The 23,934-nt window shown below is 36.1% G+C and overlaps 1 protein-coding gene across 8 annotated transcripts in view; it reads left to right on the top strand.

Moving 5' to 3' along the window:
- Positions 1 to 23,934, top strand: part of ARFIP1 (ADP ribosylation factor interacting protein 1) — a 45,399-nt gene that overhangs the window by 18,073 nt on the left and 3,392 nt on the right. For 3 of the 8 annotated variants that reach the window (XM_033007236.2, XM_033007232.2, XM_009974142.3), the window contains 6 exons: positions 907 to 1,021; positions 3,711 to 3,806; positions 5,233 to 5,342; positions 10,143 to 10,364; positions 13,817 to 13,974; positions 17,008 to 17,182. In XM_033007236.2, the coding sequence (XP_032863127.2) occupies positions 907 to 1,021; positions 3,711 to 3,806; positions 5,233 to 5,342; positions 10,143 to 10,364; positions 13,817 to 13,974; positions 17,008 to 17,182 (876 nt within the window). The remainder of the gene's footprint in view (positions 1 to 906; positions 1,022 to 3,710; positions 3,807 to 5,232; positions 5,343 to 10,142; positions 10,365 to 13,816; positions 13,975 to 17,007; positions 17,183 to 23,934) is intronic. The other 5 variants (XM_033007235.2, XM_033007233.2, XM_033007234.2 and 2 more) reach the window with 5 other exon arrangements.

Raw genomic sequence — 23,934 nt, 5'->3', positions numbered from 1 at the left:
GCTTAAACTTCAATCAGAGGGCTGGAAATGCAGCCAGGAAACCTTTGGGAGCGATTTGTAGAGGTGGATAAGATAGTAAAAATTGTCAGTAGGACCTTATGTGAATTATGGTGTGTGAATTCATAGTTCAGTAATAGGCCTGCATCGGGTTTCTGTGAAGAGTTAGGTTGCCTGAAAGTTGGTTGTAGTAGCTAATCTAGCTCTCAGAAGTTACACATGGTGATCTCAGGCAATTTTAAATCAATGAGTTTCAAAAGCAAACAGAAGTAAATGGCAACTTTGTGCTGGGAGAACTTGTGATGTACAGTAGGTGCTCAGGAGGAAGCTGTTGAAGTGATGCCTTTCTGGATTTTTATCCCGTGTCAAATATTAAAGAGATTTCATGTGCTGTTTGTAGAAATGAATGATGCTGTGAATTTTAATGCTATTTATTTATTGCTTAGAGTGATTTTTTTTTATTTATTTTTTTTTTAATCTTTATAGCAGTTGCTTCCACATTTTTTTGGTGTTCAAAATGTTGTCTGCTTAGTCTTAAATCATTCTGTACCCCTGTCAGTTTTTAACTGGAAACATTATTGAACTGATATGGCTGTTTGGACAAGGCTCAGACCACGTAATAATGTTGAGGGCCGCATTTTTGCTAATTGCTGCTCTAAGAGATGACATTGTAATTGTTCATCAATATAAAAAAAACAGAATAAATGCACAGACTATACTTAGTGTTTCTCATTCACTTCTGTTTTATTGGTGCATCGCAGTAGAATGCTGTGACACCAGCGAAGACATTCCAGGCTAAAGGCAGAATTGCCTGTCTGAGAGCTGCTGAAATTGCATTATAATACTTTTGAGTCACTTTTATCCTTTTTTAAACATTAACTTTCCATTTTTTATTCAAATATTTCCAAGGACTTGAAATGTTCGTTACCAGTTGGACTTGGACTTTCTGAAACCAAAATAACATCTCATGGCTTTGACAGCACCAAAGAAGGAGTCATCGAGGCAGGACCGTTTCCAGGTAAAGGTAACTGCTTTTTTGTCTTTATTTCTCAATTCAAAATTTTTAGACATATTTTTGTATGGTTGGGAATACAATGTTCTATAGCTGCTTTTTTTCGTTTGTGTAAATGTACACATTGAGATGTGCATTAGTGATAACCTGTTTATCTTCTCTGGTAGCTGGGTGGTTGAAATAGAGAATATATGCTACACTTGTATCTGTCAAGGGGCTGGTAGAGACTACTTAGTGTTAAATTGGTCTGTGTTTATAGGAAGGGAAGTCCTTGAGCATCTTGAAACGGTGTCAGAGTGAAGAATTTTCCTATTAAATTGCATTGAAGTTTTTTTTAAATATTGCAGGTTTTGTTCTGATTTGTAGCATATGTGGAGAGTTATGTCTTGATACACAGTTCACTTAACTGGAGCAGATGAATGAGTGGAAATCTTTGTTGCCCCTGAGACTTGTGTCTCCTTTTTTTGTTATAATACATATGTTACTTCAATGTATTGTTAGGAATGATAATGCTTTCAGTCTCTTTTTCCAAGTACTACCTAATGAAAAAGTGTCTGTTCTCATATTTTCTCAGCACAGAGTTGTGGTTGTTTATAGCAGAAGGATTTGAGTTAATTTTTAATTAATTCACTATGTAAGTATTAATGTATGTTTTGGAGAATCTAAGCTAGTATTAAACAATGAAAAATACAAAGTGATAAACAAGCCAGCAATGTCAGTGTTTTCCATCTGTCTGAGTGTGCCATGATATAGTTTGTGAAAGTGATATTTTAATGTATTATATAACTTTGACAGTTTCTGAATTTGAAAGGTTTGAAATTATCTCAAATGAGCAGCTGTGAAAATAAGTCTCTTTTGTAGTCATAGATTTAATTTACATTTTGCTTCATTTCCCGTTTGGTAAAATTCTGTGCTTTTGAAAACAGTGATTTACATGCTGTACTTTACATATATTACAAAGTGAATGCTGTGGTTTCTTTAAGTCTTTGAAATTAGCAAAATATGTAGCTAAAAACAGGGCAGATGGCAAACTGCTCACCTTTCTTGCCTTTTTGTATTCTATTAGCAGGGTAACTGTTGCATCTGGAAAGTGCATTAGCCTGTAAGGGAAAAAAAGTGTCTAAGATGTGTTTCAAGCTACACTAATATGTTACAAATCCAAATATTCTGTGGAAAATGATGTACACAAATGATGAGCTTTAGAGATGTAATTCTGAATAATTTAGATATCACAGTTTTCCTTCGGGGATGTTTTCTTCAGATTTTTTGTAATGCTCTAACCAAATTGGGGGGAGAGAGAGAAGTGTGAAAACTAAGCCTTCCCGTGAAACTGTGGACAAGAGTAGAATGACTGCCTTATTTCTAAAATTTATATTTTCTGTTTGAGTGTCCTTATTAGGGCTTCATTTTTGAATGCAAAGTAGACAATACTGGAGGGGAAGGGCTTTTAGGATTTGGAGGATATTGAATGATGAAGCATGCATAAGGCTGCATTAATACTCTGTAAAATGATAAGGATTTTTTTAACTGCTTGTCTTGGCTTGTTTGCTGAAGTGATTCAGTCTTTAGGCCTTTAGCAGGATCTGGCAGTCAAAGTTTTATGCCTGGATGACTCCAACTGCAGCTCTTACGCGATGTATCGCTACAGAAGGACACAGCGAGCGGGCTGTCTTTTAATCTCACCTTTTCTGTGCAACTGAATCCGAATCTTTGGATTCACATACCTGTGTTAGTAGTGCTCTGTAGTATGTTCAGAAGGCAAAAGCTGATTGTTCGTTCAGTTACACTGAGTGATATTTTGGGTGTTACTGATAAGTGAACTTTGAAACTGCTAAAGTTTAGTTTTCCCCAGCACACCTACAGCCCTGAATTATCTTGGAATTTCTCAGCAATAGCAATAAAAACTCCCTCCCCCCACATGATGGTTACTAATCACTACAAAGAAAAAACTAATTTGATTGTTTTTAAAATCCTGAAAATTTTGTAAGAATGCCACTTCACATTTATGTGATATGAAAGAGTGGCAAAGCTCTGGAAAGCATAATCCTGAAACAGTTTAGAGAACAAATGTGGTGCAGGTCATTTCAAGCTGGGTTTGGGTTTTTTAAAGAGAACAAATAAGTGCTGTAAAATATTTTTTTGGGAAGGAGATTACACACTTTAACAGCTAATGACTCGTATGATCTTCAGGATAGCTTATTGCTGTGTGTTTACACAGACTTAGGAGCAGATATTAATCAAGTATATCTGAAATTGGCACAGATTTCAGAGCTTACTTCACCCCATAATGCTGTGAGTACCATTCAGTGACAGTGCAGAGTGAAATTACCTAGATCTGAAAAAGGTTTCAGCTGTGGAAGCTGTATGTAACAACTTTCATGGAATTTTCTGTTGATAGTCTATACTTAACTGAAGCTATCAGTTGTATTTTGCTTACTCTCACTACAAAAAAAAAAAGTTTGGCATCATGACCTGGAGAGAAAGATTAAATCATGAAAACTTGGAGTAGTTCACATGAACAGCTGCACCTCTTAAAAAGCATTTCCATCAGAAATTCCAGCAACTCTTCTGTGAATGCTTCTATTTAGTGTGTTGCTGAAGCAAATGTTTGTTTTGAAAAAAACCCTGTCTGTGTAAAAGTACACATTGCCTTCTAAGGGAAGATGATGGATTTTCATGGTTAAATATGTCCCCTTTTTAGGTTCCTCAGCATCACCCAAATCATCTGTTATATCTCCTAGCAGTGCAGCAGCTAGCAGACTGGCTGGACAAGGTTGTGATTTAATTATTCCCACAGGTATCATAGCACTGAATGGATAACGCCCTTGTCTCTGCTGACACTGTACTAACACTTCCACGTCTCTAATAATTTGATTTACTGTTAGTTGGAAATAAAACTTCTGGGGTTTTTTGGTGGCTCTCACTTCTGGCTTTTAACTGTTCACAAAGTAACCTCTGCTTTCTTCTTCGTATGCTGCTTTTTACTCTATAAAATTTTAAAAATAATTACCAAATACTAATAATAACAAACAGTACCTAAAATGGGAGTAACCAAAATCTTTTTGTTAGGGTAAAGCTGAAACTTTTGGTGTTTTTTGCCAAAATGGTCATATATTCCAGTAGAATAGAGCATGAGGTGGCCATTAGGAATTCACAACACCCAAACTAGGCTTTGCCACTTGACTCATTTTGTGCCTATGGGCAAATTACTTAACATCTTTGTCTGTTTCCTCCTATATAAAAGGAGAGAACCTATTCAGTTACCTCATAAGGGTGTTGAGAGGATTAATTACTTAATGTTTGCACAGCATTTTGAAGACCTAAAGAACATAGTAGAGCTTGATGCTAAAGGAGTATCTTGAGGCATCTGTATAGACTTTTTTCCAAACTCTTATTTACATAAATAACTTGGCAACACTAAAGTGATTGTAAGCAGCAGTAGGGATCAGAGGCAGTCTGAATTGTACATGAATAAATAAAAATGTTGCTTGAAAAATGGTAGTGCTTTGCAGTTCTTATGTTTCCTAGCGTCCTAAATTGTTTTTTGCAAAATTAAAACTTAAAATTCACATGATAACCCCTACTAGCTTGAAAATGCTGAGTATTGGCAATTAATATATGGTGATTTTCCCTGGATATTTTCATTTGTTGGTTTAGATCATTTTTGTTGCTATTTTTATATTGGTGGTTTGTAGACTTAATTATTTGTAATACAGTGAGTGAATAAAGCTGAAATAAATAAGTAAATATTGGCTGAACACATCTTCTGGAAAGGATGATGTTCACTGGAAAAGAGGAAAAAATCTGTTTTGAAATTTAGTAGTTATACTCTGACAACAGTTTTTGTATGCTGATAATTTTCATTTAATGGTCTGCAAGATGCAAACAGACTTTTATATGGGCTAAATCCAAAAGGGTATTCAGCTGTTGGAATTTTAAAACACAGATTAAGTAATAAAGTGTTTTCAGGTTGGTTAGTATAACTCTGTGCATTCAGGCAATCTTTATTCAACCTATTACTACATGAAATACTGAGCTATATGCATGTTTTATATCAGTTTTGAAGTAACTCTTTCTGGAATTGGTTTTGAAAATCTTCATATTCATCTTAAATTCTTACTGTCACCTTGCTCTGGTTTTGCATGCACAGATCTTCCATACCTGCTATTTATCCCTTAAAACAAAACCCAGGTCCTTGAAGATTTGCTTTGTGTCTGACATAGGGAGCAGAGCTCAGCAGAAGAGTGGTCCTGTCGTCTTAGCAGATGAAGTAAAGAATCCAGCAATGGAGAAATTGGAACTGGTGAGAAAGTGGAGCCTAAACACTTACAAGGTATGCAGACATATATTTATGTACGTATGTATTCTAGAAATGAGTTTGCTACTGCATCAGACTAAAGTTTTCAACGTGTTGTATTACTCTATGGAAGTGATTCGTGAGCGTAAGCAAGAATGCATAGGGAAGACTTAGTTTTCTTCCAAGTATAGCATTCTTTGTAAGCCTTTTAAAGTAGAAAAATTTTCATAGGCTATTATTGATTTAAGAAGGTAAAGAATGTGTTCCTTTTCTAATGTCCCCTTCAACATACAGAATGTATGTTGAAGTACAGTACAGATTTCGGCACCAATGCTTGTAATTAAATCTTTGCTGTCTTTGAGTTGGTTACTGATAGAATAAAATTTTAGCTGATGGGGAAAAATCAGGCCCATCTACAAGTTCCATACTTGTTAATCACTCTTCTGATGGTTTTGTTCTGTCTTGGCTGATTGTTTTTAATTAGTGTTGGAATTGTTTCAATTCATGTGTGCTTTACTCTCTTACATGGTGCTTCTTTGTGATCAACTGGGATTAGTTGAAATTAAAATAATAACAAAAGAATAAAGATAAGGTGCTTAATGCATACTAGTTAGCCAGAAGTGACTCTCATTTAAAAAGTCATAAGGTAAGGAACAATGGTCAGGGAATACATTACTGTTAGGAGCTTTAAAAAAAGATGGGTTTTGAAAAACAGCTTTTTGTTATGCCTGCCACTTAAATGGCAGAGGTCTGGACAGGTGGGTTGTACATCAGTGGAATCTACATCAAACTGTGAAGAAATAAAAAAATCTGTGGAAAAAACTTCTCTTGTAAAACAAAGATCTGAATCCTTCCAGTGTTCTTAAGTCCAGTAAAGGCTTTCTGCCCAGTGAGGATAGGAAGCAGGGATGGAGAAATTCTACCCGCTAGTAAATGCTTATGCTGTTCTTTGTGTTAGAATCAGAAATTTGCATTTTTTTTTAATGTCTAATTAAATGGCTTTTGGAATTTCTACTTTTTCTTGTAATCTAAATTTTGTAGCAACTACGGATGTGTCAGCTACTCCTGGAGCGTGCTATGGTCCAATCAGAATATGTGATATTGAGCTGAAGGTGTTCTTTAAAATTCTCTGTTTAAGAAACATTGACTCTTGAGATTGAATCTGCTATACCACAACTAAATAAGAAAGGACTTGACCTTATCCTTCCTTTTTGGTGCCTCAATTTAAAAACAAAACTAACAAAATCCCCATGTCTCCATTTCAGAATGATTGCAAACCCACTTACATGAAGCAATAGCCAGAGGACTAGTGAAAAATAGTGGGAAAAGTCTCACATCCTTGTTTAGAACATTATTTCTTTGGCAGTAGTCTGTGCAAAGTCTGGATTTTTAGATTTCTTTCTTGGCTTAAACCCTCCCCTTCCCTGGAATCTGGAATCCCACCAGTTATGGCATAGCAAACAAAGACTAGCAATTTCAGAAAACTAAATGAATCTGTTTTCTTGAAATCTATAAGCTTGAAGTTGTTTCCCAAATATGCCTAAGGACATAGTTCAGTTATAATCTCTCTAGAGTCCCATACTGACTTTTTGTATGGCTTTTTTGGGGGAATAGGATTGTTCAGAGAAACCTTATGAATTAATTTGGAGTTGAGGGAGCATTATGCAAATGTCCATGGAGATGCCGTACATTTGAAATCGCTTTTTTGTATCTAAGCTATGTATAAGCATATTTACTTTGATTAAGGACAGTATTTTAGTTGGTGGGCATACTGGCTTGCTTTGGTTTTCATTAGGAAGGTCATGGCAAGAAGTCTTCTACTTATCTCATAATAGCTAACTGGTCATAGGTTAGAAGATGCAGAAATAAAGGGCAGGAGTGAATGGTTAGTGGAGGGAAGTCAGCAGTTGAACCCCTCTGAGCTGAAATGCATGTTATTCAATGTACCAGACTTTAATCTGCAAGTGGAGTTACTGGTGAAACTTACTGTTAAGAAGTTCTTTAGGAATCTGATGTGAGTAGTTCGTCACTCACGGATGTGAAATTTAAATTACTGGACGTGTCCAGAAGTCATACCCATCTGTGAAGAGATTATTAAGTATGCCTCCGTATATTTTGAGTACCTTGCTTTTTATCCAGTATACATTTCTGAATGAGGCACAATTGCTTTTATTATCTCCCTCTTTTATTTCTGTTTTAAGAAACTGTTCCCAACTGAAAATCACAGAAGGGTAAAGCTGCTCTTCTGTCTAGCCTAACCATGAATTTTTGTAGACCCAATTTAACTTTTTCCCATAATTTATAACTTGGTAAGATTATTCTGTTGCCTTGCAGCTACTGTCACTCTTTACTCTCTCCAGTCTTATGCTCCCTGGTAAACCTAAGTCAGTGTCAAGAGAAATTGCCCTTTTTTCCATTATCTAGTGGCAAGAGCTTATTCTGTTCTTTCCCCTTCCCCTGCGTCCCCCTTTGGATGAGAAAGGCATTTTCAGTTTAGAAAAAAGACGTAGGCACAAGGTAGTTGTGACTCTTCTTGACTTTCTGCAATTCTAATAAAAAGCTTGTATTTTTGTTTTTCATACAGTTTCTTAAACTTTGAGTAAGTAAACAATATACCTGTTTCACAAGCCTCTCTTTAATACTGGGCTGCTAGTGGAACATTTATGTCTGAGAGCTGTCCAGTAATGTCTCTGTTCCTATTTTAACATAGGCAATTTAAAGTGTATTTCTCTGAAATGTATTTTGGTGGTTTTTTCCTTTGAGGGAGTTGTTTTTCTTAAACTTTGTCTTGTATGACTTCTTTTTGAGGACAGTGCTCTTTATAGATACTCTGCAACAAAGCAAAATGGAATTAATGTGTGGAATTTTCTGTTTTCTAGTGAGAATATACAGCAACTTGTGTGTCTGTACTAGTCTGGTAGAACCAGAGTAAATCAAAATAGATGGGTGCATATTCGTTCTCAATTACTCCTGTTTAGTTTCTATGTTCAACTTTAGTTACATCTCAGTTTAATGAAGTATGCAGTGTAAGCCTTTCCAATTGTTAGTTTTTCCTCACTTGTCACTACTGGGGTTTTTTAGGTGTTTTGCTGTAACTTCTGAAGCAAATACTCCTTGGTTGTAAAGAATCCTTCCTTTGTAATTTATTCTTTCTTCAAAAAATTTTGCCTTCCGTGGATTAGATTTTTCTCTTGCATTCCCACAGATGTGTGTGTGCCTGTCTCAGCCTTTTTGGAAAACAGCCGAAATTTGTCCATGAATTCCATAATTCCTAGTGAAATGCTTATTTATGCTCTGATTACACTCATTGCTAAACTGTATTTTGCAATTTCTGTTGCAGACATTGGTAGTAAATTTGTATTCTGTGTTGATACGATTTGTTATGCTCTCCCAAATTGCTCATTCTTGACAGACAAATGTATGCTAGATTAGCTATGTTCTTTCTTGTTAATTGGTTGAATCTGTTGAAGTAGCCCAAATAGCCTGAACCTTCCAATCTAAAGGTTATGAGTTGTGACCGACTAATTCTGCTTGATCATCTTTGATCCTGTGTTTGTCTATTAAAACTTGTAGCAGGTTAAATTTGTATCTCCTTTGGATGTAAGTAAAGACTGGATTAAACTCAAGTCCTTGAATTTGGAAGCCCTGGGAAATCCAGTGCTGTAATGTATTTGGGGAATGTGATATAAAACAGGCTTGGGCATTATTTCACCGAACAGAATAGCAGCTTTGCGCTTTAAGTCCCTTCGGAGTAGTTGTGGCCTTGACTACTAGCTTCATTTCATTCTAATTCTGTTTCTAGCAGTAATTCTGCATATGTGTAACTTGGTTATCTCTTCACCTCTTGGGACCGCAGATTAACTTCAAGTAACTTACTATAACGGTAGATAATTCCTGCTTTCCATAGAGAAGTTGTATGGCTTTGCTACACATCTGCTTTGCAAATGGCTTCTCCTGTGTCTCAGTCAAGGGAAACCCCAATGTGCATCTTGGGATGCTCACTGCCAAGTTGGGCTCAAATCTCTGGCAGAGAAGGTGTCACAGATAAGTGGAATGTGGTGGCAGCCAGAGCTGATACAGCCACTCACTGGGTGAAAATGTCTACAGCCTTGTAAGAGCATGTTTTCTGATCACTGTGTTAATGAACTGCAAATCTGTTAAGAATGTGATTTGTGACAGAAAAGAAGTAGTAAGTCTTTCTGAGACTATCAGCTCCATTTTATAGATGTGTAAATAATGAGAAATGCATTTTAATAGTTTTACATATTTCTCAGTAAGAGTTCCCAGTTTCCCTGTCAGCTTTAAAAAAGATGCTGAAAACCATCACCTCCTTACCTGCCCCCTCTCCACAAACCCCTTCCCCCCACCCCCCCAAAGAAAATGAAATTGGAAAACATAACAGGGATGATCTAGAATTGGATAGTTTGTAGGCAGAGCCCGAAAGATCATTAACTAGATATTTTTGTGTAGAACTAGTAATACTCCCATTAACTGACTTTAATGCAGTGGGCTAAATTGCTTCTTTTAACTTAATGAGATTCACCAAACCTAAAAAGAGATAAGTGTTCTTTTACTTGAGAGACAATTAGTTATGCTCTTGATTTGCTAACTTGAATATTCATCTTAGTAGGAGTTGAGACTTGTCCAACTGTTCTTGCTGAGTCCTGATAAACTTCTAAAGAGTGTGTTGTTTTTTCGGTTTGTTGTGCAAACTTATATTGGGAGGGGTGATTGTGAAAGAATTGTGTGTAATTATACGTCCCTTGAAGCTGAAAATGGGTGTATGCTGTGTTGTCTTGAATACACTTGATTCTTTACAATTTTTTTTTTTCGTAGTGTACACGTCAGATCATCTCTGAAAAATTGGGTCGTGGCTCAAGAACAGTAGATCTGGAACTAGAAGCTCAAATAGATATATTGAGAGATAACAAAAAAAAATATGAAAATATCTTGAGACTGGCACAGACGCTGTCCACACAACTCTTCCAGATGGTACATACCCAAAGGCAACTTGGAGATGCATTTGCTGACCTGAGTTTGAAGTCATTGGAACTTCATGTAAGACTTTTATAGTGTTAAAAAATAAAATGGCAGAGATGAAGATAAGCCTAATTGACTCGTGCAGGGTATATAGTAGTTAGCATCTACTTTTATAAACATTGTAGTTAACAATATATTACATGCTCTTTGTGTTAAACTGTAGGAAATTATTGAAATTATTGTCGTTCTTCATTGTTTAAATGTTTGTCTTTAGCTGATGGTTAAACTCAAGAACTGATAACTTTCCTTTGTATAGAAAATGCATTTTACTATTAATTTTGCTTCTAATGAAATGTCATCGAAGTGTTCCAGAGTGTTAGGTCATTTCAATTACAGGATGTTTTTGGGGAATATACCTGGGAGTAAGTAGAATAGGGCACGTTACTTCACTTGTGCATATTGAATGTGAGTCAATTATTTTTCTGTAGTATATTTAAGCCTTGAGATTTCACCTCAAAGTCCTTTTTAAATCAGAATTTTGCTAATAGGACTAATCAGTATTCTTATGTTGTTTGGAGTCCCTGAGCAAGACAGATAATCTTTAGATATCTGCATTTGTGAAGTTACGATTCCTTGGTTTAGAAGTTTATTTAACACTGGCACTTTTTTGTTGCCAATAATAAAATTGCTGTAAAAAGGGAGAAAGTAGATGTTGCATACAAAACATAGTAGTTGGCTTGCTTCTACATTGATTTTTCTGTACTTCCACAGTTAAAGCAGTTTGATACTGCTACTGATATTTTGGAAAACCAATATTAAGGGGATTATTGATTCCCTAAAACATAGCTGCTGAAACAGCCCAAATTATCTCTGTGATTATTAAACTTAAAACCTCTGTCTGTTTTTCCATTTTCATGAATGTCTATTCCCATTGAATTTTAAGGGAGGAGACGGAGTTCATGTTTGCACAGAGGAACCTTAACTGATAGCTAGCTGAAAAAAATTGAGGCTCCTGCAGTGGTGTACAGGAATTTTCAATATTACAGTCTGACAGATGAAAATCTGTGAAAGTAGAGCACTTGTAGCAGCTAAGAAATTAATTAATCTGCTAAAAGAAGTTTTTAATAATTAGCTTATTCTTGACACAAATATGGACATGTGGTTTGTGACAGAACTTGGTGATTGTTGTGAAGCATGTGCCAAAGCTGGGTGTTTCTTCTGAAACTTGGATTAAATATGGCATCTTGCTCTTGTTGAATGAATGTTTGTTTTTTTTTCCATGAGTAGCTTGTAACTTCTAATGCTGTTTTTCCAGGTTCTTTCAGCATCTTGTACTGGTCTTGGAATTTGTTTCAGTCATTCATCTCTTGTGTAGATTATTGAATGGGGCTGTTGATGAAAATCAAATAAAGGTTTCTGTTGCTGTAATAAAAGTTATCTAACCTTTCCCTCTTGGAGACTTGCCTGATGTTTGTCTCTTTCCTCTTTGTGTTTCCCTGTTGTTTAATCTGTACTGTATTACTATCTGTAGCCTGGTCTATTCTTCTTGGATGTTTGGATAGCATTGTTGCCTCTAAAACTTGTTTAAGACTAAAAGTGAAGTTTCTGAACAGTTAGTCTTTAATGTGATAACAATATATAAGTTTAAAGAAGCGAAACAAAACAAAAAAACCCCAAACCCACACCACTTCTTAAGGTAATACTACTTTATACATGATAACAAAATGAGATCTCAGTGTGGTATCTGCAGAGGTATTGCTTGATGTGAATATTTTGCTGTTTCTCTTTTGGATACAAAGATAACTGCTGGTTCCAGGCTCATGTGCCTCCAATTATATAGACAGATGAATTCCAATTTTAATTGACCTGTGCATAGAGTATGAACTGAGTTTAAACTCTTGATACAGAAAGGATTTCCTGTCTCTTTCGTAAGAGGTATCCACAGAGGTCATGGACAAAACTCAAAAGTGTTTATATGAAACTACGAACCAGCCCTGTAGAAGGACAGTTTTGGTGGCTGATATGTCTCGTAGGCAGACACTGCAGTCCCATCCTTCTTCCCCACTGCCTCTGAATTGGTAGTGGTACTCACTTGGGTTTGCAGTGATCTAGGTCAGAGGATGGACTGGAAAACTAAGGACAGTCTTGCCTGGAGGAGGGAAAAGAGATGGGACTAAACACGGCTGAAAGGGGCAGTCCTACTGCTGTTGTCTCTGCCTGTATGCTCCTATTAATTCCCTGTGCTAGCACTTGTGTTACTGTGTAGCTGGCAATGTTAGAGAAAAACTAGCTGAAAAAGACTGTTGTGTTGGTGTGGGTTTTTTTTATTATTTCAGCAAGGTCCGTAGTGATTTGGCTGACAGCTTTTGCCACCAAAGCAGCTGTGCAAAGCAAATGCAACAGATTTAGCTGTGTTTACAGGGCTTAGCTCATGAAAACTTGCCCTAAGTTCTCTTCCTTTTTGCTTCCCCTTCATATTGCTTGCTTCCACTGCCCCTCCTTTTCTAGAGGCTTCTTCCCTTACCATGGTGCATTACCCTTATACTCATGAAGTCATTAACATTAACATGAAATATCATTTGGCTTTGGTGTTTGTGTTCTAGACAGATGAAAGGAAACTGGGAGAATACAGCACTTCTGAGTCAGTTGTTGGCAGTGTGCAAGCCTAAAAAGACCAAGTTCCAAATATGAGCGTAGTGTGTTTTACAGCCATTACAACCAGAGATTTTATTCTTTTGTGAGAACTCCCATCTGCGGAATATGAAGATGCCATATGGATGACATAAATATAATAATTGGACTTGTTTGGCATCCATGCATTAGGAAAATCTTTGCAGCCTTGGTCAGGGCTTACACTACTGTTAACAAAAAGACATGAACAAACGTATCCAAATGTGATTGAAATGCCTTGGAAATACTTTTGCCCTTGTCCCTTCAAAATTTATGCCTGAGCTACATTATCGTTTTTATTTGCTATCCATTATAATGCTCTGCTCTTCAATTATTTACAGCCTATTAAACTGTGATAGATGTTGGGAGTTTTTGCAGTGCTCTTTTCCAGAATGTAAGAATAAAACTTAATAGCTAATTAATGCTGTGTGCCCTTCTGAATTTAGTTACATTACTGTATTTAATGTAGAGGTGTCTCTGTTCATATTAAAGCATTACATAGACAATCACATGAGAAATGCTGGATTAAAACCCTGCTGAATGACAATGTAAAGATTACATTAGCACTTATTTTTAAGTAACATTCAAGACTTCAGAGTGCAGAAAAATCACATAAAATAGGATTTAATGTCATGTGTCGTAACAAAATTGTAAACCATGGTTTACTGATGTTAGAGATTTCATAAAAACTGTGAACTGAATGTTGCATTGAAATCGTGTCTGTTTAATCATAACCATACCCAAACAGAAGTGAAAGAACTGTCACATCTGTGTGTGTGTGGTTTTTTTTGTATAGTTGTTGATGAATTTTATGACTTTAAATGATCTACAGTTTTGTTTTCTCTGCTCTTTGTTTATAGGAGGAGTTTGGCTACAATGCAGATACGCAGAAACTTCTAGCTAAAAATGGAGAAACTCTTCTTGGGGCTATTAACTTTTTTATTGCCAGTGTGAATACATTGGTGAATAAAACAATTGAAGATACATTATTGACTGTGAAACAGTATGAAAGTGCCAGGTAGCTATTCTGTGTCTAGCTATTTTCATTCCAAACTAACCTTCAGGAAACAGACTTTGTATCGGCTTAGTCCTTGTATTTGACTGACTAACCTGTCAGATAAAAACCTTGTAAAAAAACTCATATAATAAGGGTTTAGTTAACTGCCTCATTGCACATATCTTCAAATGTTTTGTAAATGTTCTGTTGTAAACTTAATTTTACTTGTTACCTCTAGGAGTAATTATAGCTATTTCTTCCTGCCTGCTAGATTAAGGTGGCTTTTTAGGCAGTGTGGCAGTACAAGATTAACCCTTTTATCCAGCTACATTGTAATAGGTAAAATAGTCTGACTGAAAAACATTTAATCTTGTACTTTTGTTGATGCACAATATGAGCAATTCACATTTCAGTTTTTATGCAGAAGTTGCAGGCTTGGTCAGAAAGGGGAAAATAAAAATGAAATTTCTTAGTGAGTGAATAACATCTAGCAGTAGATAATGGGTTTCCTGCCCAGGAGAAGATTACTTTCAAATGTGGCCTAGTACTCTAAAGCCAGGTTCCCTTTTCCTAACGAGGTTAGGACTTGTGGTCCTTTCTGATGCTTGGTTTCATTCGGACTTCCTTTCACTTAATGGGTTAAAGTGTATTTCTTTTAATTTGCCAAAGGATGTAGTTTATGCTTATAATTTTTTGTGAATTTTTTTTTTTGGGGGTGGGGTGGGGTGGTGTTGGGTGGTGGTGGTGGTAGGGAGTGAGGGGTGTGTGTGTCAAAAATTGCAAACCACTCAAGTTTTGAAGTTCTTTCCCTCTCTTTTTCTAATTGTTCTGTTTTAATGCTTATTTATAAGCAATATAGTGAGTTACTGTTTTGATATATAGGAAAACTTTCAAAAAAGCATGAAAGAATTAATATGAATATAACATAGTGCTTTATTTTTGACACTGAAGTATTAAAAAATAAAAAAAATTGCTTTACGCATTTTCCAGGTATCTCCTTGAAAATTGATACAAAACACTTCCAGTACAATTGTTCTTACCAGTCATTTTCAATATATGGTTCTTCCCTCCTGAAATACTTTCCATTCCTGTTCATTAAAGAAATAAAGTATTTTGCCATTTCAGTAAGACAAATAAATAACAAGGATTCTTCTCTTACATATCCAGTCCATCACACTTACTTCTGTGCTTTCTCTTTCCTGTCCCCGGTTGCACTTCAGCATTTATCTGTTCCCCTCATCTATCAGCTCTCTACTGGCTTGTTTCCTTTTTGGAATTAAGCCATAAACTCTTCAAAGAAAACCTGAATCACAGTGGCAATGAGAATCAGAAAGAGCCCTGTGAATATTACTCCTTTTACCTCTGAAAATGTTGCATTTTATTTTAAGGCAGTTATACTAACTGAAAAGTTGTTTTTTATAACCAGTTTTTAGTCTTGATTTGTTTCCAGTTTGAGAAATGTCTGTGAAAAGTGCATGTTTGAAAAGCTAGAAATAGGTTGGTTTGTTCCATTAAAATTGGCATCTATCACCTACTGATATCCTAGATTCCATTATTTGAGATCTACAAAGGCATATGGGAACAAAGCGTGGGGCTTTGGGCAGGGCTGCCCATGACCTTGGAGTGATTTTTTTGGCGATTGTCTGTTGCTTTACCTGGTCAAATGCTAGATGGCTGTGAACAAAGGAGCACGTTACATAAGAGCAGGAAGAAAAACGTTAGAGGCTGTTGCTACGTTCATCTTGTCCACTTGCAGTAATGTTTTAAAATATAAAAATAGTTTATCTGGCACGGATACAGTGTTTAATAGACTTGTAACAATGGAAAGCAGAAGATGAATTTAGTGATACAATCTTTATACTACTAACATTCCGTAGGTGCTTTTCCCACTTATAAATGCTATGTGTTGATGAATAGAAAGATTAATTTAAATACAATTTATTGGAAAAAATAAAAATTGATGGTTTTGAATATTTAGTTATGTGTTCAGACATCTATATTATAAAATACTTTTAAGACATTCCGATTGTTTCCATTAAAATGAGAAAGAAGGTATGACTGGCTCATCTCTAATCATGCAATAAAATGATACGGTGTAAAATGGAAGGATATTGAAGAGGTTTATTACTTTTGTAATAAACAGTGGTATATGAAGACTAGCTGGTTCAATTATAATGTTGTCAGGTATCTTCAGCCAAGAGCCTATACCATAACATCAGTTCTGTTTTTGCTAGCATTATCCAGGATAGATACTTTGGTGAGAACAGAAGTAAATTAGAAAATACTTTCCGTCTGTCTTATCTAGAAGTGGGGCATATACACCTTTGCAGAATTAGCTTAAATACGTACCTGGATGTTAGTCTTAACTTTCTGTCTTTCTCTTCCTTTATCTCCTTCAGTGGTGGTATTGATGCAGAGTCTGACCTCCCTAGGAAAATAAGATAGGTCCTCAGTAGAGTATAAATAATGCATCATCTTTCTGCAGCTTGTTTCTCCCTAGGGCAGAGAAGTTATCGCAAGACTATTTGTGGAAGAACTATAAAACTCTTCCAATTAATGCATACAGAGAAGCCTAGAGCATGCTGAAAAAGCCTTGGGACAGTTTGGTAGAAGTGAGCTGTTGCTTAAACATCTGCTTAAAGGGGACGTTCTACTCTTGGTGGTTCTCTTGCTCTCGACACAAACTCCTCACTGAACTGATTCAATGGCAGAAGAATAACCTGAAAAAAGATTTACTAGCTTCATCTGTGTCAGTAAGCTGAGATGTCTGAGGAAGGGCTCTGACCACTGAAGCCAACACAAAACAGAGGATTGGGAGCATGTGGCTGAGACAGGAATGAAAGGGCAACAGTACCTGGCAGCTTTATACAACGTACTTAAGGGTGGTGGTTTTGCTTGATGAATAGGAAGATGGCCTAAAAAACTTGCCTGGGTTTCTTATTTTTTCCACACTTGACTGTTTTGTTCATCTTCTATTGTGCTTGGCCCTATATGTGAGGTCTGTTTTGAGACACTTTGCCTTTAGGTTTTTTTCATCCTCCTCTTTCTTCTCAGGATTGAATATGATGCCTATCGAACAGACCTAGAAGAACTGAATCTTGGCCCACGTGATGCAAACACTCTGCCAAAGATCGAGCAATCACAACAACTGTTTCAAGTGCATAAAGAGAAATATGACAAAATGCGTAATGATGTATCTATCAAACTGAAATTTTTGGAAGAAAATAAGGTAAGCTACAACTTCTGATGTTATGTTTAGTTTTGTCCTGCAAGTTTCTGCTTTGCTAGGAATACTCTAGTTGTTAGATCTTAAAATATATCTTAATTAAAAAGCAGAGCAAGCAAAGAGAATAAGATGAATTTTCTGAGTTCTTGTTGTATCACTGAAGGATACACTTTTAAAGTAGGCCGCCTTAAAAGTCCCTAACCGAGCTGCTCCAGCTACAAAAGGCAAATATTATGGCAGTAAGTTTCTTCTTGATATGGGAGGTTTCAAGTTTGGAAAAGCATTACTTTTCCAGTTTATTGCATTTAATGGCTAAATGAGTGATACAACATCTGATTTAAGATTCAGAGTAATACTTACATTTGACAACACTGTCACGGAGGATATGCACAAAGAAAGTGAGAGGATTGTGAAGATGCTTCAAAATTAAGTTTTCTTTCATAACTGAACCAAAAAATAAAATTTTCTGTAATTAATCTCCGTACAGTTTCTTAATTCTAAACAAGGCTCTTGAACTGTTAAAGTTGTTTGGGTTTTTTCCCCATATGTGTTTATTCCAGCCATACCATTTCATCTGTACCCTCTTAGTGATGGGATTCTTAACCCTCTTACTCTACCAGGCAAAACCAGAATTGCCATACAGAATACACTCACTGTGCTCAAAGTCTTTCTAAATTGTTTCTAATTAGATATAAAACCGATGGTCTTTCAAGATGTGATTTTTGTTCATGCTCATAGTAAATGAAATGGTTGTAAACATCTGTGACTGTATTTCCTATGTCTTCATAGGGAGGAAAATGTGATCAAAAATCACATAAAAGATAGTGGTTTGTCAGTTTGTCCATGTCTAGCAGTGGATTAACATTTTCAGTATGGGTTAATTCATATATTTCAAAGATCTGAATGTAGGTAACAACTGCCTGTCAGGGAATACAGGAGTGGCCCCTAATGACAGCGGTAGCAAAGCATGCTCCTTGCATGGAAGGAGAAAACTTTAAGGAAATATGATGGGGACAAGCTAAACTAATTAGAACTAATTGGCGTTCTGAATTTTTTAATATATTATCACATATGCAGTTGCATCAGCTATTTAGAATAAAGATGGAAGACAGGGAAGAAACATGGACCATCATCAGATGAGAAGAAAGTGGAGAAAATCAACAAACCTTTTGGTTTCCAAACCAGTATATGCTAAAAAGGTAGCTCTTGAGCACTGCTGATTCATACAGGCATTTACATTAGGACCAGGGGTCTACAATCACATAACCATTAAGAGCTGATGAACCAGATCACCAGATGATTAAAAAGTGGTGTTGCCCTGCTTTCATTTGTTTATCTTGCTGAACTTGTAGCCCATTAATGTTCAAACTGAAAAAAATCCATATTGAAATTAAGAAGTTTAATCTAAATGCTGATATTTGTGCTTAAATTAGAAAATGATCATAAGAACTGGGTTTTAAAACTATGCTAGGTTGAAAATGGGTATACTTGAAGGTGTTCCGGGTTTCTTTCCTCCTTGCTTTCATCTTCTAGTAAGTTGTATGCTACTAATATAATGTACTTCTGTTGAAATTGTGTGATCCTCCTAGCTCATATCTGTACAGGAATTGTGATGCTTAAGTTCAAATTGATTGAAAATAACACTTACTGTGCTTCCTCTTGGTTTGGATTAACTATATAGCAGACTGATCTATTTACGTTTATACAGGTAGGATAACTTCAGGGTGAAAGCATTTTATTTCCGTCTTTGTACAAAAAAGTTTCCATAGTTTTTAAAGAAAACCTAGATTAGATAATTTAGTGAACTCTAAAGAAGTTGCCTTCCTAGTGACAGTCTTGAATTAAACCAAGCATACTGTTAGCGGTCACAGCCTACAATCTCTTTTCTGAGAGAGATTGTTTTTTCCTTCCTGCCTTTTCTTTTACATTAATACAGAGGGGACTTTCACATGCTTATGCCTTTTTATCACTGGTTGACATTTCTCAGTTTTGACACTAGAGATGTCAAAATATTTACTAAAGGGTGTATGTAATTTTGTTCCCAAATAAGCCATAGAAAGGACTTCCTTTACAGTCAAGTATTGGCTTAAGTATAATTATCTACTGGGAGTTTTACTCAGGTAAGCTTTACTTGGGTGTTTTCTATTTATTGTATAGTATTCTTCATAATGAACAATATGTAATCTTAATCCTAATCATAAATTTTCATTTCAGGAACACTTTTTTCCTAGCTTGCATCTTTCTTTGATAGTTTTTTGTGCTTCTGTTGCCCAGAATGTTTCCTGGGGTGTAGTGGGAGGCAGTGGTTATCTGAGAGACGATGTTCTTACTACTCTGTCATCTTTATTCCTTTTTCTGATGTCAACCATTTTTTTTACTATTGTCAGTGTAGGGGGAGCTCTTCTTAGACCTCATTCTTGTCCTGCAGCTAGTATTAAGAAATTGGAATGCACAATGGATTTGCCAAGCAACTGCATAACCATTGTAAACATCCCTTTCAGTTTTTAGCCACATATGAAGCATGTATGACTGCACTTAAATCAATATAATAATTATATATATAAAATAAAATTAATAGTAATACTTTTTATATTTTAAAGTATTATTAACTCAATGAGTACAGGATCAGTAAGTGTAGGAACTAGATTTTAGTCTCCATTAGATTTACTAATCTCAGATGTTCTACTTCTTCCAAAGGTAGATAATAACAATTGCTGTGATCCATCATAATTTAAACACCTATAACTACAGCATGTGCCTAACATGAAGGAGAGGGCAGGAGGAGGAGCGCAGTGGGTGCAGCTGTATGAGCATGTCTGTGAGACAGCTGCCTCGGCTGTGGGAGGAGTGCCCTGTTTAGGAGATGGCTCACACTGAGCACCGTATATGATACTTCCAAGTGCGCTTTTCCGCTCCCAAGTGGAAGGGTGATTTTGATATTGTTAAGCTGCTACGTTAGTCTCAGGGAGGGAATTAGAGTGGTTATACTGATACTGTGTTCTTGGTACCAGGAACTTGCCATTTTGTGTGTCTATCCCCAGGACCGCGTTGGTGCCCGTTTGATAGAGTTGGAGATCAAAATAAAGGAAGATCACACACACAAAATACTGGTTTTACTCAGTCTCTCACAAAGGGATTTTTTGTAGCCTGGTTTAGAAAGCCTGTGTTGTTGCAGGCTTGTTGCATACAAGGCAAATGAGGGTTAGTATTGGAATAGCTATACCAACGCATGGCCTTGCCAGACTTATGTTACAATATACTAGAACATGCAAATCTCTAATCACTAACTTTGTTGATATGTATTGTCATCGTGCTGAATCCAGATGTGAATTAATATTTGTCCTAACTAGAGAAGCCTTTTTGGATAAGAAAATGGTATGGTAGCCATATAAATTTTCTATTGTACATTGTAAACCTTTGGGCCTCAAGTTTTGTATATATGGATACAGGATGTAGTACAGTGTAGTGTCAGGCTTAGTTGTTATTATTACTTCTATGTTGAAAACAGAATTGTGCAATGAAACCTTGCTGTTGCAAAGCAATTAAGCAATTTAGGGTTTAATTTTAGATTAGATAAATCAGTTCGTGGTTATCTCCCAAAAAATACATTTTTACAGTCTGACCAATATTAAGCATTTTTTAAAAATATGTATTTTTTGCCTGAAAAATTAATATAAAAACAATCCTAGATGTTATTTTGTAAATGTACCTCTACTAGATGCACTCAATTATGTTCCCACTCAAAAGTTTTGTCCCATATTTGGTTAAGCATGAGATGAGGAGAGCGGGGAAAACTGGAAGGTGATTCAAGCTGTCACTGCAAAGGAACTATAAAGCCAGTTTAACTGGCTGGTGGGCTCTGGTTGATCAGTGTTGCTGCAAAAGTCACCAAACAGCGATAATGTAGCTGGCCCTATGTTTAGGAGAAAAAAGGTGTCACGTGGTTGCAGTCTCTTTATACCTGTTCTCCTGGGTTCCTATGTTAATATTTCAATTAAAAGTCCACAAGGATTCAGAGAACTGCATTATAGTAAAGCTGGGATTGCAAGTTTCTGTCCGTAAAACCAAGCTGTACAAGATTTCTATTCACTTTTCATTATAGCATTTGATCTTGAAGTTAGAACTGATTTTTTTTTTTTTTTTTAATTAATGTTGCTGCAAAGTTGTATTGGTGCAATCCCCAGCTGGCAGAGTTCTGTAGAAGTTTGTGGCATTGAGTATAAGAATAGCTGTAATCAAAGTCTGTAGCTTACAAATAGTTACTTTTTTTTTTTTTTTAATAATGATGGTGGCCTGTTCTTAGCTTGAAGATTTCTATCACTAATGTTTTTTTTTTTTAAACGGTATCAACTTTTTAAGAAAGAAAAAACTGTTTTTAATGTATGCACTCAAGAAATGTCAAGTATCATTCTGTGTAGAAAAAGAATTTGAATGCACTTCTTGGAGTTGTATTTCAGGAGTTTGATATTTAAATGCTTGCTTTGACACATGAAAGCAATATGTAATCTAATGGAAACCCAGATGACGTAACTGTTTAGGCAAATAACTTCAAATAAAGATAGCTAGGGGAAAGGATTATGGTAGTTGTGAGGAGGTACAAACTGACAGAAAGATTAGAATGGGGTTAGTCTTTCTGGTCGTTTAGATGGCTGAAACAGTCTGAATGCAGAGGATACAAATAAATCTGTACTTACTGTGCCACAGAAAATAGTGTTTGGAGTGGGGAAGGGAAGAGGACAACATTAAAAAGAAATTAAATGTTAAGAGTATTCAGAGGAAATGTGAAAATTCAAATCCAACCTATAGTAACTTCTGTGTATGAAACTTAAGTCTTCTGTTTAGGGCATGCTCATTTTTTATGCTTATCCACAAACTTCAGTTTTGTTTTGAGACTTAAGCTTGCCAAGTCTATTATGGAGTGCTTACTCTGCTTGTAATTAGGAACAAATAGGTGTACATAGTTAATTACCAATGAACAATGATTTTAAATAATGTTCAACTGTAAAACGTGATGGCTTTTTGACAGGGATGCTAGTCATACGTTGTAACCTGTATTTTAGCAGCATACCATTAACATTCTTTGTCTGAAAGGCAAATCTTCAAATGCTTCTTTACTGGAATAGGTGCTACAGACTAGTGTCCAAGAGTTGGCATTTAGCATTGTAGTCTCACAGTCACTTCAAGACTTTGCTGCAAAAAAAAAAAAAAAAAAAAAAGTGGTCACTTCATCTTCTACCCCTCTTTTTTCTCTGTTTTGTTTACAAAAGTTTTTGCAGTTGTGCAGAGAATCAGATTGGGGAACTGATTCAGGTTAAAGCAAATATGTTGTTGTCTGGTTAGTTTTAATCTAGATCTGTTCCCTGATCCAACTGACTACATAACTGCATGACTGTTTTGCCAACAGAGGGCTAAGGTGAAACATAGTGTGGAAGTAAGAATCAGTGGCTGGATACAGGAGTGGGTAAGGCTGAGATTTTTTCATGGGAAAACTGGTTAGGTTTGAACTTGACTTTAAGTGAATACTTGTCTGGTTCTTAGCTGTGATTGCAGGTGTTTTTGCTGTGGACATCAGGTGATTTGAGATGTTACAGCTTTTCCTCTTTTCTCTTAGCTGGCTGCTGTTTCATAGTAGAGCTTCTTTCTACAGTCTCAGACAGTTTTAAGTGGTGTCTTTCTAGAAATTTAAACTTAAAGTTACCTGAATGAAGCGATGGATAAGAAGATCCCACCATCAGTTCTGGGATTCACTTAGCTTCTGAAGGAGGAGAGCAGAAGTTGTAACACCTTGAACCTCTGTAACCAGTTTGATAACGATCACAAAATTTACACCACAATGATCTGGCTTGGGGATACAACCTCATACAATGAGGTAGCTCTGGTAGTTCAAAACAAACATTTTTTCACTCCAAATCATCTGCCTCTGCACTGTGAGTTCCTGCCTCTGTGTGTGCATGCATACTTGAGCCTAGGCCTCACTGAATATAAAATTATCAGAAGACTTCAGGGCAGTTGACAGAAGCTTTGTGTTAAAAGCTACCCTAACAAAGTACCAAATTTGGTCTCAAATTGATGAATTTGGGCTGGGAGGGTGGCTTAATTACCCCTGTTTTATTTGAGTTCCTACAAACAGTATGAATAAAACTCTTGTAACGTTTTAATTATATGCTAGAACAGTAGGTGTACTTCTGCGTAGAATTCCTAGCTTGGATTGTGTGAAGTCTTACATGTCAATGATGAAAGAATCTGCTCAAGAAAAAGACTGCACCTGCTAAATTCTTTTTGCTCTCTAAACTTTTAAAAGCAAACCCTTTATGTTGTGACATTTTCCACTTGTATGACTTAATATTTTGGGAATGAAAATTTTTGTAGATTAAAAAAACCACATGTATTTATATACATATGTTCCCATGCAAACTAAAAAGGGGACCATCTTCTATGACTCTGAAAAGCTGAACTATGTTTGTTGAACAAGTGTAGTTAGCTAGATTCTGCATCTCCTAAATGTTAAAACATCTGTACGTGATAAATTTTGTGAAGTCTACTGTAAATGGAAAAAAACCCCACATTGTCTCAAGATACAATGTGCACGGTGAACTCCTAACTGTACATACCTTACGTTTTTTTCTCGGAGAGCCTATTGATGGAGTAACCTATCATTTTACACTGATAATGAGGCAAAAAGCCTATTCTTTGACATGTATTTAGTTAAATTAGCCTCAGTTATTAGGGGAGACGAATTTTCAGAGCAAGTCTTC

The sequence above is a fragment of the Tyto alba genome, unplaced genomic scaffold (genome assembly GCF_018691265.1).
Source record: "Tyto alba isolate M040663 unplaced genomic scaffold, T.alba_DEE_v4.0 Super-Scaffold_6, whole genome shotgun sequence".
Taxonomy (NCBI): domain Eukaryota; kingdom Metazoa; phylum Chordata; class Aves; order Strigiformes; family Tytonidae; genus Tyto; species Tyto alba.
The sequence above is the reverse complement of the archived record's forward strand: the minus strand, read 5'-3'. Positions and strand labels throughout refer to the sequence as shown.